General features: G+C 34.3%; 1 protein-coding gene across 3 annotated transcripts in view; it reads right to left on the reverse strand.

Annotated features, from left to right (window-relative positions):
* FOXP2 (forkhead box P2) overlaps positions 1–18372 on the reverse strand; it is a 606662-nt gene that overhangs the window by 147840 nt on the left and 440450 nt on the right. For all 3 annotated transcript variants that reach the window (XM_033099057.1, XM_033099059.1, XM_033099058.1), the window contains one exon: positions 10996–11085. In XM_033099057.1, the coding sequence (XP_032954948.1) occupies positions 10996–11085 (90 nt within the window). The remainder of the gene's footprint in view (positions 1–10995; positions 11086–18372) is intronic.

Raw genomic sequence — 18372 nt, forward strand, 5'->3', positions numbered from 1 at the left:
AAAACCCAAGTGGAGTCCAAGGGAGAGGAGAAACTTGACAGGGTTGTAGCGTAGCAATGGGCTATGAACTCCACACATTCATACACAACCAACTGTGTGCCAGACACTGGAAATATGAAGATGAGTGAGGCATCGTCCCTGCCATCAAGGCGCTTAGAGTAATTATGACTCGCTGTGACACATACAAGGACCGAAGTACGTAGAAGAATATATAGAAAAAGTAATTCCACATTGCGTGTGTGTGGCCTGGAGGGTATCAGAGGAGACTTCACAGAAAGCTGACAGTGGAAACTTAAAAGCTGCACAGAAGATGGAAAGGTGGGAAAGGCACACTGAGAAAAGGGAAGTGCAAGTGTGCTGCACGAGACACGAAGCAATGTTGGAGGAGCTGTGCGTAGTCTGACGTCGCTACTCAGATGCAGCGTGAGAGGCGGTGGTGGGCAGTGGGTGGACAGGCCCCGCAGCAGGCGCCGCCTTTGCTGAGCGTTTCTAATGCCTAAAGGGAGGCCAGCTGCAAGGTGGACATATACTGAGGACTTTAGAAAGCCAGTATCATTTTTACAGAATCAAAGATGAGAAGGGAATGAGTTCATTACCGATAATTTTATATGAGAAGTAATGACAGTAAAGATAAAATTCTGATAATATTGTTGGAAATGATCCTGGAAAGAATGAACAGAGAGAAATACCTCAAGAAACCTGTTCAGGGGCCTTTTTAATTAGCTCAGATTCAAAGACATATATAAACAAACAAACAAGCAAACAAACAAAATGCAGGAGTGAGATTTGAGGGCTGTTAAACTGGGAAGGAACCTAGTGCAACTTTTTCATTGTGTTGATTGGAAAACTCAGTCCCAGAGAGGGAAAATTACACAGTACATTAAAAAGGGAATCCAGAATCGGCACTCTTTATCAGGGTTCCTATACACACTTAGTGGACCAGTTACATTAGAATCTCTCTGAGAGTTTAAAATATTTTGATTTTCCCAGATCCCATCCCCCACAAATTTTAACTCAATGGTCTGGGGTGGATCCAAGAGTCTCCATTTTAAAAAGATTTTCAAGTAATACCTTAGACTTGTAAACTATTGGCCTAAATTAAATCTAATACTGTATAGGGGAGTGGTAATTGTTATTGATTAAGGGAAATATATTCTCCTGGAATAAAGGGAAAACTTTAAATGATCGCAAGTTTTTGAGAAACTATATCTTTATTCATATGTTAATCACTAATTAATGTTTTAAATGTCTATCACATGCTTGTTACTATGGGAAGACAGTAGAATAGAGACAATGATTTTATTCTTTGTGGGCTTTTTTGTTTCTGTTTTTACAAAGATATCCTGCTGAAGAATTTACTACAGGTTTTCTGTGAGACAACAGATTTTCCTCATGTCAGCACATCAAGCTGTTCAGTATGTTCCTTGGTTTGTCACTTGACAATGTGCAGTGGCACTAGCAGTAGAAGAGATTAAGGTGGTAGTTTTTACAGCAATCCAAGTGTTAGCATGGAAGTGTAAGAATTTATATACTGTGCACAGAAATTTTCCATCTACTTTCTGATGTCCAAATGCTTAACTATTAGGTACTACATGTTCTGTCAATACTAATAAAACTAGAAAAATTGGCATGATCAAAGGACAAAACTACAAAACAAAACAAAAACAAAAACAAAAAACACCAAATACTTTTAGCTAAGCTGGATGTGATTCAAGACCTTCAATTGTGAACTGAATCTAAAGAGAGGCTCTCCAATTTGAGGGATAAAATAACAAGCTCACAATGTCTGGGACAAACCAGTCAACAATCAAAGATTGTTAAAATAAAGCCTCTACTCATTACTGAACTTCTATGAGGTCTCCTCATACCCAAGACAATGCCTACCCCAGGCCCTTAAACAACATGCCAGGCAGCTTGTACTCTGAAGAAGTACTCCAGGTAATCTATTGATGTCATGGGAGATTACAGCTAAAATGAAGGAAAAGATTAATAATAATATTGAGTGCCTTTCTTAATTCTTCATATAAAATACCAGCTAGGAAAGTAGGGGGGCCTTGTTTGTTCACATTGGGTTTTCTTCATAGGCTGTAAGATCTAGTAATGTGGACTCTTAAAATTCCCAGATGTAGAAGATTGGTCTGATTATTTTCAAATTATGCCAAGGTTCCCAGACGTTACACCCCTGTAATTCACCAAGCCATGAAACCGAATCAAGCATGCTGGGAGGTGATGTAGTCTTTGGATCCCTAGCTTCTCACACAAATAAACTAACTCAGCCATTGCTACCCATTCTTCTTTCACATAGTTTTGCTGTTCTCTACCTGTTCTCATCTAGGTAGGAAAGATGTGACGTGAAAACAATTGTTTTGTTGTAAAAAACTGACAATGATCATCAGGTAAATTTTATTCAAAGTTGGAAAGTTGCTAACTTGTGTTACAAACAATGGTAGCTTGTTCAGAATAAGGGCCGTATTTGGTAGAAAGATTGCACAGACCTCTGCTTATTTTTGATCTGGGCATTTCTTGGATTTGAAGGTTCATGCAGAGCTCAGGACGCTCACCTTGTGAACGTCAAGCGTCAGCCACAATTAGTTCTCATGAGTGACTGCTCATCATCTAATCAGAGAACATCCTTTTCATCAAAAAAATCTACTACACTATCGCAATTTATTAATGTTTATTAAATAACTTTGGGAAAAAGTAACTTAGTGCTCAACTATAATTTAACTTAAAGTAATGTTTGAGTCTTATAAAAAGCTTGTATGACTTTTATATTTAGTTAAAATGAATCAAATCTTTTTGAAAGAACAATTCATTTCACTTTTGTTTGGTTATTTCAAATGCCACGCTTCCAAATTCAACATTATTAAAATAATCAAAATCAGCACAACCTAAGACCTGTTTACAAAACCTGGCCTTTTAATACATCCATCCCTAGCAATTCTAGCTTGCATATTCATTTCTTGACAAGTGTTCTAGGAAATCTGACAAAAGGTTTTAAGAAATGATGAAACCATTCTGATGGTAACTTTAAAAGAGCCACCTATAGATGTCATCAGAAACAGGAGGTTTCTATTATAATAGCACTATGTGAAATTCTTCAGGGTTCTAGGTTCTTATAAGTACAGAAACATTCAAGAGTAGAGCTGCTTTCATACTAAAATTACAACTTAAAATAGCATTTTAAGGAATAGCATTTTAACTTAAAGGAAACTATTCTTGGGGCAAGATAAGAACAAAATATTCAATACTGGATTATAAGAAGTAGCACAGTTTTACTATCTTGTTAGTAAAATGATATGTTAGAATATCAGATTCAAGATAGAATTAAATAATTACAGGCATTTAAAGTTATTCTTTTCTTAATATGGGAATGAAGGAACAGAGATTAGGTAAAATGAACAAGATTATATGATGAGAGAAAAGAACAGAATATAAAGGAAGAAAAAGAATAGTAGAAAATGTGAAGGTAGAGAAATTTTAAGAAAACCAAATAAAAATGGAGAATGCAGGATAGTTGAAAGATATGCATAGACTCCACAGAGATAACACAATGAATCTTAAATGTGAGTGAATTTTAAAACAATTTCACTTTTTGTCTTTAATCACGCACTGACACTCTTCTTCACTTTGTCATTCAATTTAGCTTGCACAACACCTCCAAACATCTTAAGATAAAACTCACAGCCTAAGTCTTAAATCCTGTGGAGAGCTCCCTGAACAATATTAATGTTCTTCCTTTCTTCCACCCACTTAAGTCAAGGTAGAGAAGTTGAGGGACTATCTACTTAAAATCCTAATGGATTACAGAAGGAAGCAAGTGCTGGGATAGCTAGGAGAAAATCTGACCTCCTAGAAAGCAGTTTTCTTCCAGATTTAATTTATGGGAATTCTGTATCATATATGCAATACACATTTACTCAGACAACTGGTGACACAGCAATCGAGAAACAAAGGTACATTTATTAATTCTCTTTTTTCTATTTCACATTCATGTTAAACATTTTTTTCCATTTGTTATTGATCACTTGAGTATTGCATATCCTAAGAGTTACTGGCAAATGATAAAGAAAGGGGGATTAAAAATCATCGGCACTGCAATTGAGCATTGCAGGCACAAATCACTCAGCCTGTGGACATGGCATAATATGGTTGACAAGTTCCATTTTTTAAACACTCTCCCTTTCCTCGATAAAAAAAAAATGATAATTTGATTCTTCTTTACCCCTCTTTCTTTCTCCTGGTTCTTTTTCTTCTTGCTCTGAAACACGTGGATGTTTCTGAGCTCCTCACTGTAAATTACATTGTTCAGAGTTCTCCTCCACTCGCATGGATTCACCTATCACTTTTGGATGTTTTCATAGATATTTGTCTCAAGCCCTGACCTCTATGTCAAGCTCTATTTTTCTAAAAGTTTGCTATTTCAAGTTACTTTTTTTGTCAAAAAAAAAGTAACTCAACATGTGTAAAGCTCAATTCATCATATGCCTAACTAAATAATTTTAGATTATCCATATTCTAGATTCCTCACAACTGCCTACCCCCAAAACGTCCTCCAAATGCATCACTATTAAGTAGCTCTTTATAAAATACTGCTTGATCATATCACTTCCTCATCAAAATATTTTAATAGTCCCTGCTACCTCAACCAGCAAGTACAAACTCATGAGCCTGGCACTTCTGGTTCTGTAGGTCGGTGGTATGTATTTGGAGCCCTCTAACCCATTCATCATCCTTTACTAGGATACCTCTATGACGGTCAAAACAAACCCACTCACTCTGGCCTAAATAGACCTCACAGATTCCTATCTCTGTATCTTTGATGGCATCTTCTGAAAGACTCACCATTAAAAAAATGTCCTTTACTTTATCTATCTGCCAAATTCCCTTTCTTTAAGCCAAACAGAAATGCTATGTCTCCACAAGGCCTTCCCTGATCACTTGGGCTTGAATTAACAATAAATTTCTTTTTAAAATGCTTGTAGCACTTTCTGCTTTCCCCGTTCCTATAGCACACCCACTGTGGCCTGACATTTGTGTACAAGCCTATCTCAACTAAATCAAACGTCCCTGAGGATATTACACAGGATAACTACTCAGTTTACACTGAACGAATGAAGGGTTTCCCGCCTCAAACCTCCTCCCACTGTCCTCACCACAGACCGTCCTGTATCCCTGTTGCAGCGCGTAAGTCCTGAGCAACGCTCCACCCCAGGAACTGTGTGAGGCACTAGACTGAGCAGGACAGGCACGTCCCTGCCGCCCACCAGAGAGCTCACAGTCTAGTAGCAAAAACAAACATTAAAATATACGTTTATGCGCGGCAACTGTGAAGTATGTGTGTTGTGACGGCCTACAGAAGGGGATATGCTCTAGTACCTGGAGTACCTGAAACACTCACTGTTGCTTTCTTATAGATTAGGCACCCTTCATATTAGAGTTAATAGCGAGGAGTGAAAATTATGGCCAACTAAAAGGAATCAAGTTATAAAATATTTATCAGAACCTGAGACTACCTATCTATTTTCTGGAGATGACCTTAAAAAATATTTAATAATGCATTATAATTGCAAGGATTTATGTTATTAGTTTGGTGCAAAAGTAATTGCGGTTTTTGCAATTATTTTTAACTTTTTAAACCACAATCACTTTTGCACCAACCTAATAGTTACTTTATATAACATTCTTTTTAGTCTTCACAACAACCTTGCAAGGTGAGTATCCTTATTCCCGTTTTAGAGATGAGAAAACAGACTCCAGGAGCTCAAGTTACTCTACCCATTGTCCTACTAATTAAGGGCGAAGTTAGACTTCAGACCCTAAAGGTCCATTCCTTCTCCTACGTGCTGTGAGTAGATCGTACGCCAGTTTTCCCCACGAGCTCACTTAGCCCTGATGGAGCGACGTCCTAGACCCTCCACGAGTATCAGCCTTGAGCAGCTAGCTGGCCACAGGCGGCAACATCAGAATCGTTTTTTTACAAGATTGTACTCGGTAACGTTCTTGTAAAACAGACTATTTCACTCGACCGTTTAAGAAATGTTCTTTACTGGAATAGGAAAGACAGAAGGCATAGTCTGCCGTTGTTATAGTATTTAAATTAAACTCTTTTTAAATTTAGGATATAAAAACAGTGTATTAGATTTATTGCTTTTTTTTTATACACAAAAAGTATAAATAGCAAAAACACGTTTAAAAAATTCCTAGTTTTCTAATCACAGTAGATGTCTCTACTCAAACCCATATCACAAACTTCTTGATTATGTTGCTTTCAGTATTTGAAACAAAATGTGTTTTAGCTTTTCTCTAATTCCTCTGTCCCAGAAATCAGAAATTAATGTTTCAGAAATCAGAAAAGGTAATATTCAAATTCATTATTTACTACTGAATAAATGGATTTTTATAATTTCCTAAAACTTATTTATCAATGTCAGATTCTATATCCCACAGAAGTAGTATTTTCCTCCAAAATAAATATTTCATTATTTAACATTTGATACTTTATTCTTGTTTTTTTCTTTTCTCCCTTGAATGTGAAATTTGAGAAATGGTGATTAGCTTACTGCAGAATTCCTTGTTTGCTGTTGATGTTAATTATAACATTTTGGAGGGAAGAAGTAGAGGAAGACAGACATTTGTTAAACTGTATTATATCACAGCATATTTTAATGTAGTTTATTAAAATAAAGTAATTATTTGTGTAGCTTAGATTTTTCCTAAAAGCAATTTATAAAATTATTTCAAGGCATTAAAAAAACAATGCTTCCTTCGGTTATACAAAATGATATTTGCACAATGGTTTTCATGCACATGATAATTAATACTTTGATTCCAAAGCTTTAGTTTGGGCTATGGTGTCTTGTTAAGTGCTTTGTAAGTGAAAACAAACAAATAAACAAATATAATCATTTTATCTCATAAGCTAATATCCAACAAAGCACAGCTATTCCTGAAAAATTAAGATGCCTATCACTTAGTTAAAAAAATGAAATAAATCTTTGACCACAGAATATTATATTTTGTCTGTAAGTTAGCCCAATGTCTTTATCTAAAGATACTGAGTCACTTCTGCAAACTTATACAACTAGTTTGTGGCAGAGTCAGAATAAGACACCTACGTTTAATTCACTTTTGCTTTTTACCATTCCATTCTTGAACTATTTAACACAGAATTATTTTAAAAATTTAATTTCAATTACTTATTGGAAAGAGAACCTTATGTTAGATGTTAACCTACAATGAAGGAAGCGATTACAATGCTATACACTAATATTCATCTAAGATAGCAAAGCAATGGCATTTACCTTAAATTTACGTCTCTGCTCTGCACAGCTGTTGAAGAACCACAAGTCTGTCTCATGGCTGTAAATGTAACAAGAACAATAATGCGACCAATTTCATACCTAAACTAAATTAAGTAGATTTGTCATAGGATAGAAAGTTGATAATGTATTTTACAATATTTTTTAAAATTACAGATTGTGGAAGTGTGTATGTGTGCATGTGCACTTGTGTGTGGTGTAGGTGCACCTCTGTGGATTTACTCTTTTTAATCTGGAAATCAGTTTCATGAAATTGAAAACATTACATATCCTCTTGGCTAACTTTCCTCATGAACCAATCTGGGTATGTCAAGTCTAGGAAGTGCTAGGAGTAGACACAGATAAATAAAACACATTAAGATGAGAGGCTCTCCTCAGCTAGTATAAGGCTATGCTTTTCTGGGATACATAGTAAGAATGTAAAAATGAAACATCTGGTAATGCTTAGTTTAATATCAGCTCCCATTTGCATCATAATCTTTACATGTTATTCATCAATATGCCATTATTCAATGTACCTACTGATTGGCCCTATTTTAATTGGAGTTTCATGTAATGACTAGAATACGTAAACATGTTTCAAATACATATATTCAGATATCTATACATGAAAGTGAAATCACTACTACAATCGGTATTCAAGCTTGTCAGATGTGATTTTTTTCTTTCCATTTTGCATTAGATATGTTAATATCTATGACATCTGTAGCACAAAATCCTGAAAAAATGTAAATGAAAAGGTAATAGTAGATAAGTACTAGTCTGCTAGAAATACACTCTCTACCATGTCACACTTCAAATCTGGCCACCACTTTTCAACATGTAAAAGAAATTCAGTTGAGTATAACAAACAACCAAATATTGTTCTTGTGACTTGAGCCATCAAAACATTTTTCTAAAATCTGTATTTGCTTTCAAACTTTATAAAATAGTTGTCCTTCAAAACTGTATTTTAAAATGAAAAACACATAATATCTCTTTTGGTCCTCTAACAGTATGTTATGCCTGATAAAGTAAAAACCACCATGATGATATATTGTTAACACCAAATACCTTACTTGCAAATGCAGATTTTGAAACATTTTCAATTATCTTTTTTAATTCTAGAAGATAATCTACACCAACTCTGTTATGAAAGACTGGTTAAACTCTTAGTTAAGGAGAAAGAAAACTAGACTGTGAGAAAAATCATAAAAGTTTTAAAGCATTAATTTCATATTAAATAGTTAAAATTTTTAACAAAAATATTTCACCCTTTTCTTTAACATCAGTGGAAAATAGTTCAACTCATGTTAAATTGTATTTGCAGATGCAAAAATAAGCATTACCTAATATCCCCCTTTGACAACACGTGTAAGCTAGTATAAAATGCTACTAGGTTTTTATTAGCTATTTAAAACAATTCCAGCATGTTTCCAGTTGCTAAGCTTATCAAGTACTACAGAATACTAAAAACGTAGAATCACATTATATTAACTGCAGTGTCTATTTGGTAAACAAACAAGTCTTCGTTCATTATTTCTAAATTCTCATTCATAAAAACCAACTTTTCATTCCTCTGACATTTTGGCATGAGATTAAAATTACAAAATAATAATAAAATGTTAGAGTTTTATAATGTGCACAACACAGATCTATTCATGTTAATATGAATCACAAAACACTAAATATAAGTGACACAATGAAACTCTTTGTAGTAATGGTTAGCACTTGAAATTGTTAAAAGGTACTTATAAATTTTTAAACAGCCTTTTATGATAAAATAACAAAATTGAGGACTTAAGCTCAAATTTTATTTATACAACACTTGGTACATGAGCAACAGTTTCTTAGTTTAGAGTCATTACTATTCCCACATTAGTGTGTGTGTGTGTGTGTGTGTGTGTGTGTGTGTGTGTGTATGTTTCCCAAGAAAAGCTATGTATATTTTGCTTAAACAAAGTATCAAATTTTGCCTTCCAATACAACAAAAAAGAGACCGTGGAAAAACTAAAGCCCAGCCATTCTATCCAGAGATACCCTGGTAAACATCAATAAAGAAACTTCTACTGGACTTTTGGAGGGGGAGGAACAACTACTCAGTGCAGTCTTGTCAAGAGATAAATGAATAGAAGTAGGACAATATATATTGTGTTTTTCAGATAGTCAAAACAATTGATTCTTTCCTGCTTTCGGCTTATGCTGCCAGCATCTAAACCTCCTTTGTTCTACCAACAAGAAGGTAAAATTCCCAATTTGAAGCCATAATGAGGATAAACATTTTATTTGGTGTCTTCTGTGATTTCTGAGTAAATTCTTCTGTCGTGTAAATGTATAGAGAGGCTCTCATAGAATCAGATAACTCGATGAAAATATTCCAATCAGTGGTATTACTTGGGGAAGGATATGATGGTGAGGAAAATGTCTCAATATAGAAGTACTGATTAGTTAAAACAAAAAAAAATGTGAAATTTATTTTAAAAGAGAAAAAATTAAAATTAATCTTAAACTCAGGCTGGTTCACTACGACTCACTTGCAATCATGGCAGACATTTGTACTTGACTCTGTTGAAACACACTCCTTATCCCCCAAGGCCCCCTCCTCTCCACGTACTCCTCCAAAATGGGTTCTTTTGCTAAGAAAATATGTCCTCATCTCAAATATGTCTAGGGGCCATAAATTTAATCCAGTTTTGAGGTAATAAGTAGTTTCTGGATTGTGTAGATCAGTAGCCTATAATTCTCTGTCATACACACCAAGTTTCAGTAGGCCATTTTGTAAAATTAACTAACATCTGGGAGTACACCTGGAAATGAAAACAGACAGCTAGGCCATAAAAAAAATTTCAAGATAGTTTTGTTAAAATAAAGCAACCAGAAAGATGTTTACTATTTTTAAAACTAAGCTTGCCTTATTAGACATGTATATAACACATGATTTTTAAAAAAGCATTGCTTATCTTTCAACAGAGCTGATAAACATTTTGAAAGATGTTTTATGCAACTCCACATACCTTCCAAATATTTTCAAAATACACCCTACAATGTTTCTTCCCTGGAAACAGTGTCTTATACATTTCTGTTAAGACTATATAAAATAATAGTTATATTACATAACAAAAAATTACTTTAAAAGACATACATACTATCAGTTTCACAGGACAAACATAGTGAGTATGGACAACAAACTTCAGAATGTGTTTTTTTAACTGTAGCAACAGCAATAACTCCTTGGCAAATTCAAACAGTTTTTCTGGCAACCTTAGAGGTTTTCTGCATTTGTCACTTGGATACTGCAGAAGGGCTGTCTAAGACTGCTTTGTTTCCTTCCATACCATTTTACTTTTAATTTGCTTTTAAGGTAGAAATCTCACATTTTAACCTGTTTGTGAATAAAATTCTACTGAAATCCCAGAATGGGGTTTTATATAAAACTTTTTATGCCTATGTATACCAAATGTGGTTTCTACATGTTTTTTTGTAGTAAGTGACCTTGTAAACTTTTGAAATCTATGCTAATAGAAAACTTTTTTTGTCCTCTTTCAAGAAGATAGTGAGTTCTCTTTTTGAATTAAAATTAGTTACATACACACATATAATAATTTTCTATATGTATACAACTGAGTCTGCACTTCTGTTATCATTTTGAACATCTTTTCAAATAAGACCCCAAGGACAGGAGAACTTCACTCACCTGAAGTGGTCTCTGTTTATCACTGCTCTTAGGAGATTTCAGTCCACTTGTTTGCTGCTGTAAGAGAAGTTGTCTTGCTGCTTGGAGAGCCTAGACATAAAAAGGGAGCAACATCTAAATATTTTGTGGAAAGGTAAATTAATTATCAGTTATTCCATGGTTAATAGTAATAGGTTTCAATGTATAAGAACCCCACTGCCACCCTCCTTTCTAGAGAAAATCATTAAATATTCTTTTTCTTCTAATGTGAAAAAAAAATTACACAACATACATCTACAACTTTACTTAAAATCATGGAGATGGATGTAATCCTGCAGGAAATAAAGTTAATTTGTTTAAAGTGCTTAAAGAGGAAAAAATCATAAACTGCATCAATAACCTCATTTCCACAAGGAACTTGTCTTTGTGAGTGTTCAACTAAAATGCCCACTCCCCTTTAAATTATCATTCAATTTGCATTTTCATATTACAATTTTGAAGCAAACGCAGTATACTTCAAGTGTTACCGGAAGCTGTAATTAAATTTGACAAATCACCATCAGATTATCTTGAAAGTGAATTAATAAGGATTTTCACTAAAGATTTAAAACACTTTTTTTGTACTTACAATTCAAGGGGAAACCTCTCCTTTGACAAAATAAAGTGCAGTTTTAATGCCAAATAAAATTGAGTGGTTTTCATTTGCATTCTTAGCAAAATCAGAGAACAAAGAAATTACCACTCAACCAATCAGGTTTGTTTCTATGTGTGACAGAATACCAATCAAAATAGAAGATGTTTTCATTTATTTTTATGTTTTCTTTTCCCACTCAGGAAAATAAAACTTAACATAAGAAATTAATGTAAACATTTCATTTGCTGGAAGAGGGGTAGTTTGACAATTGTACTATATACTCACATAAAAACTCATACCGCAATAAAAAAAAAAACAAGCAAACAAACACGAGATGTTTTAAAGGTAGCAGTATAAACTAATTAAAAAACAACTTTTCAAGAGCCTCTACTTTACAAACTTATTTTTTCTCTCAACTGAGTTCAGTAAGAACACTAATGATGAAATTTTTCAACAGATAAAACTAAAATAAATCATTGCCTTACTTTGTTATTCACTGTTTTAGAATGCATAGTAAATTTTTCATGATGGGAAAACTATCTTAGATCAATATTCTTCTATAATAATTAAGATTCTTAGCTGCAAAAAAGTACAATTTTGATTGGAATCAATGATCTGGTTTTTAAGAGAGTTTCTAGTATCCATGACAACAGTTGCTTTGACAAGACGTGCATATGGCATTACACTGCCAGCTGGTGTGAACAATGTTTGAACTACTGCATTGAGATGCTGAGCAAACAGAAAAAGTTGCCACGTCTTAACCCTCAGGGAAGGCAGTCATCCCCGGATCAATTATGAAAAGACAGAGAGAGGGCTGCTACAGTCTGGCTCCCAGCGAGTTTCCTGAGAAGGCAGGCAGACACAGAAACCAAAGTAAACAAACGGAACGCACCAGCACCATCTCAACAACACTGATTTGTCTCCCGTAGCAGGATCTGGCACAGTCTGTAAAGCACACTTTTTACATTTGGAAATACACTCACTCACAACAATCTTCCTTCTGTTTTTCAAATTTCTCAAGTAATTACAAGGCAAACTAAATGTTCCCAAGGATGGCACATTCCAGTGAACTCAGTTTAAATAAAAGACCAAATGAAAACTAATTTCATAAATTCTTTATTATTGCAAAACTCAGTTTTAGAATTGCACATGATAGTCTAAATAATGTAGCTTTCTTGTTTTAATCACAACTTATAAAATAACTACAAATGATATTTTTCAAATGGAAATTATTACAGTATGACTTAAGCCAGGTCTATGTGAAACTCTCAAAAACAAAACAAAACAAATCAGTGAACTATTTTCCCTTTTGGTGCCAAAATTCACACAAAGTTTGCCTAATATTTTTCATATAATTGTTTTTCCCCTTTGAGTTCATTAGCTTACTTTGTACATAGACAACCTTATTTAGCTTTCATTTAATTCTGTAGTAATTTACTATTCTTAAAGGATTCTAATGATTGTAGTTCAGAATCTTGAAGTCATGAAATCATCCAATAGGGGCCCCTCACTTTAGCAAATGAGGAAAGTGAGGCTTGGAGCAGCCAAGTGCTTGTTTCCAGTCTGTTGACTTCCAGGCCAGAGTGCATTCCGTGCCACAGCATCACTGCTCCATCAAATGAGCTGTGAGGTGGCAGTGAGTAAAGGTCCAGTACCTGAGAACATACGGCACCAGAATGAGTGATTTTTTACCTGTATAGAGGGCATATCCACTTATCAGAACTTCAGAAAGGAAACTACAATAAGTCTGTTATGTTTTAAATTTGTAAATGTTTGAATCGAACAACTATTATAGAATATGTACCATTTAAATGGTTAAGTGTCCCCACCGTCCTTGACTTGGATTTCGTCACATAGTCAACCAGTGCCTGATGGAGCTCTAAACTCTTGTAACACCTTGATTCTTTGACCAGGTATTACTAATAAACTGGAGAATTCCAAAGCTGGCAAACAGTCTTAGGAATTGTTTAGCCTAGCTCTCACATTTTGTAGATAAGTAATTGAAGAACCAATACTACAATAACTTGACTAAAGTCCGAAAGCAGCAACAGGGTCTGGGCAAAGGTCAGGCCCCTGGTCCCTAAGCCTCGGACCTCTCCATTTCTCTGCCTGCACTATATCCATTCAACTCAACCCAAACAAGTGAGCCAAAGGAAAAGGTAACACCCAGTGGCTATAGAAAGACTCTAGAAAATTAGATATTTTTGGATGCAGCTCACGAAAATATCACTAGACTAAAGCATGCATGTGCACTGGTTTTTAAAAAGTAATAATAATAATGGGATACCACAAGATAGTAGCTAAAACACTCCTTGACTTAAATTACTGTGGTTTTCATGCATTTACAGTTAGCTTCAGAATAGTTGAGGATCATTTTTAAGTATAAACGCTTATGCAAAAGAACTCCTTGCCTATTTCAGCATTCTTTTCATAGCAGTAGAGATTGCTATAGCAAACATGAGAGGTGAGAGAACAAAAACAATTCCAAGAGATCAGGAATGATTAAAAACTCCTAAGCAGAAATCTTTGGCAGTTAGAATTCTAACGGCAGGCATCACATGACATTTTTATTTCCAGTATTCTGGATAACATTTTAGGACTGAATTTCAATAAACAATTGCTCAGAGTCATTTAATTCATCTTTGCAATTAATTATTGTAGCTACTCAAAAGATGAAAGATTGTGAGCTAAAATACTTGCACCAATATAAGGTGTGAGGTGTCCAATTACATAAAATACTAATGTGAAAATCACTTGTCCTCCTAAATTGGTACATAGAAAAGTTAAATGCTAGGACCATTCATAAAGTTCTATGAGTCATTAAGTATTTATATGATCACCTCTGCAAAATAATAATAATAATAATAATAATAATAATAATAGTAATAATTTAGAACAAAAGGCAAAAGATGTTTACAAAATTCCCTTTAATAATGTCTGAATCTGATTAAGATGAACAACACAAAAGAGGTTTCTAAGGCAGCCAAACCTATCTAGTTTCCAAAAACACATTTGTTTTGAATTAAGGGTGCACTTTACTTAATGAAGTTATCTAATTTCAGTAAATCTAAAGAAAATTGAGATAGAACATTTAAAAAATTGGAATCAGATTAAATTAAATATTTTGAAAAGATGCATAAAATCTGAAGAATAGATTAAAGATATACTTTTTGAAAGGCTGCAAAGGTGTGGTAATACACATGCTTTCCAGAATTCAGTTCATTTGCTCTAAAATATTTATTAAAAACACCATTCCTAATAGTTACTGTGCAATTTCAAATAAACCAAAATTTTGCATGAAAAGCAAAGTTCAAGCATATCACCTTTCTACAGCAGTAATAACTTTATGCTAGTTATAGAAATAGAGTAATTCTAATAAGTAGGTCATTATGAGAATTAAGAGTGAAAAACCTTTGTAACCTGTCAGATCAATACTTTTGTTCTTCTTGAAGAACATTGAAAACTTTCACCAGAAGTAAAATTGTTTAAGAATAGCTTAGAAACACCCAGTGAAACCAAAAACGTTGAGTACTCTAAGGTTTATAAATAACTTTTTTTCCCCCAAAGTAAATATATGTATATTTTGGGGAAAAACAGACATCACTCATATCTCTCCCCATAAAAATAGGAATGCTTAACCTATCAGCCTGTTGCATTTGAGACATTAAAATGAAAAATGACATCTACACCCATTAATATCTTCAATGTATAAACAGCACAGCATGACACATTCTTGAGAGCTGAAGGCTACAAAATCTCTCTGAAACATAAATAACAAAGCACTCAGAAGCATATTTGATGTTGATATTCATCTCTGAGAAAATCACTGCTGCCTAGACTTCTTAGGAAAATAGATGCAGCCCAAATGGATCTCCTGTAATTGGTTTCAGATAGCGAGGTCAGAAGAAATATGATACAAGAAACGATTATGTGGAACAGGCGAAACAAGAATGTTTACACAGGCACTCCCTACTTACACTGACAAGGGGTGTATACTTTGCAGATAACCAGAACCAAAAAAAAAAAAAAAAAAAATTGCCAGCAGGACATCCAGAAATTTGCTCTTCACACTCACATATTTTAACCTTTAACATATGACGCCTTTAATATGCTACTTTGAATACTGAACATAAAATAAGTTTTCAAACAGAATTTCATTTTCTAATTATTTTCACAAGTGTGGTCGTTAAAAAGTATATTCAGATCCTTCCACAAAGGATATGATTTCCTATTCTATTTGGCCTTTCCTCACATTATGTTCCCACTAAAGAGAATATACTGATAAATGTAATCTGAAGTCTCATAATGCTATTTAATAGAAGAAAATTAATCATCTAATTGTCATAACCTATTTTCAAACAGCAATCTATCAGAGTGAAATTATGCATCTGTAGCTACTGGCCTTTCATTTTATCATGCCTGATACATAATTAGGCTAAGTTTGTGCAGGGAGGGGAAGCTAATTATTAGAAAATATTTTTGAAAATAATTATTTTTGCTTTACAGTATATTTTACATAAAGTTAAAGAATAAATGTGGGATATATCGTGTTTATATTGTTCACTACTATGGAGGCCAAATTGGAAACTTAGTTCATTTATTTCAGAGTAGTACAGTAAGAGTAAGAAATTCATTGTAAAGCATCCTATTTACCAATCAAACTTCAGGCGATTCTGGCTTAGCATTCATAATGTTGATCCAAAGGAAAGACAATCAAGGTATTGAAAGTGTGACAGAATGGATCCTCGAGTCATCTTCAGAAGTTCTAACAAAGTCCTGAAGGTTCCAGTCTAAACCCAGTACTCAGTAGATTCCAGCACGGCTCCAAACACCCAGATGAGCTCAGAAACCCTTCCACGACATAAGCTGGTGAGCTGATGGTAGCTAATGGCTAATACGGGTTTTGTTTATTTCAGATCTAGAATTATACACTTGTTCCACTCATCAAAGATGGCATTCCACAGACTGCAGTAAATAATAGTAAGTAGTCTGATACTCACATCTCTATCTTCTTCAGTATTCTACTGCTAATGATAATGCATTTGCTTATGGAAAACTTATAAAAACATTAAAATAATCGATAGCTATACTAAATGCAATTCTTGTTCACATATTAAGGAATTCTGTCCAAGTTTAAAATTTCCCAGAAAGAAAAATAAAGATGATTTGGAACTAATTTTATTAAAATTAATAGTTTTACAACATCTCATTTTTATGGTACATATTCCAGTAACTACAATGGTTTTATGTATTTTCTTCATTATTTCTCTTTCTACTATAAAATATAATTTTTGGCAATCATACTTTTGGATTTAGTTTTTGTTTCTCACATACTTTAGTAGTTTATTTTTCTCATTATGAGGCCAATATTATCTTTTTGGGTATGGATTGAAGATTCATTACTGTTCTATTGTTATTTCAATAGGCATATTAGATATTAACTGAAAATACATGCTACTACATTATAGTACAATACCTGAAAGTAAACTATTATTTAAATCCTGTTTTCTGGATTTCCCCTGCAATTTACAAGTAAGATTGCAAAAGAGGTAGCATTCAGGAAATTATTTGTAAGGACAAAATACATCAGAAATTACTTGTCATTAAAACTTCTTTTTTGCATGTCCCATGTACCAAGCAAAGAAATAAGTACTGAACGCTTGTGCAGGTAGGGGGGGATGTGACATTGTTTTACCCTCAGAGAGCTTAGTGTCCATTAAGAAACATCTAGTTGAATGTCAAAAGGCCGTAAAGTATATTTTAAAAATATTTCAGTAGCTCCTAAATAGAAGAAATTATTTTCAGTTGAGGAACTCAGATAAATTTTTATGGGGAAAAAATATTTGGGCTGAACTTATGTGAGAAACAGTTCATCTTGTGGAGAGGGAAGATGTGGCCATGTCAAATAGAAGCAAAGAAAATGCGGGATCATATACAGTGAAAAGAAAGTAACTGATTTTGGATAGAGCTTGTGCTGAGTTTAGGAGCTAGTGAAACATCATGTGAAGGTTGGTAGGAGCAATTTAATGAAAACAATATGACTAAACAGTAAGTGGCAGAGAGCAGATATTATATAACAGGTAAGAACAAACGGTGCTGAATCTTGAAATGATGGGATAAGTCTGGCCCAGGACAATATCGAGGTCATGCTGTGAAGGACAGATGAGAAGTGATGAACAGTGAGGAAAGACACAAGGTAGAAAGACTAGTTAGAAGGTGGGTACAGCTACCCAAATAAGAGATAATAAGAATCACTTTAGTTCAAAACAAGAATCACCAGAGGAACTGCTGCAGTAGAACTTGAGGGACTTAGTAACTGGGTGTGGGGTGAAGGCTAGGAAGGGGTAGATGATGAGTGCAAACGTTCAAGGGCAACGGGTGGAATATCGATGCCACTTTGGAAAGGGGAGAGTCATGGTACAGAATAGGTCTCAGAGAGATGATGCTCTGGGCAGGATAACCGAGACACATTTTCTTTAGTAGATGCAAATAATGCAGAGCTCTAGATTGAGAGGAATCAGGCTGACAAGGGATTCCTGAAAGTAAGAGACCAGATGGCAGTTCAGACAAAGGGAGAATATTAGATTGCTGATAAAGAGAATGAAGCGAGCAGAAGAGTCGAGGCCCAAAACTTGGGAACATCTACATGTTGTTGAGAATTGTTGAGGAGATAGTGAAAAAGGAAGACAGTGAATGGGGCAGAGGGCATAGTGATAGAAGTCAGAAAGACCTGAGGAAAATGTTCAACATAAAATTACCACATG

The sequence above is a fragment of the Rhinolophus ferrumequinum genome, chromosome 26 (assembly GCF_004115265.2).
Source record: "Rhinolophus ferrumequinum isolate MPI-CBG mRhiFer1 chromosome 26, mRhiFer1_v1.p, whole genome shotgun sequence".
In the NCBI taxonomy this organism is placed as follows: Eukaryota; Metazoa; Chordata; class Mammalia; order Chiroptera; family Rhinolophidae; genus Rhinolophus; species Rhinolophus ferrumequinum.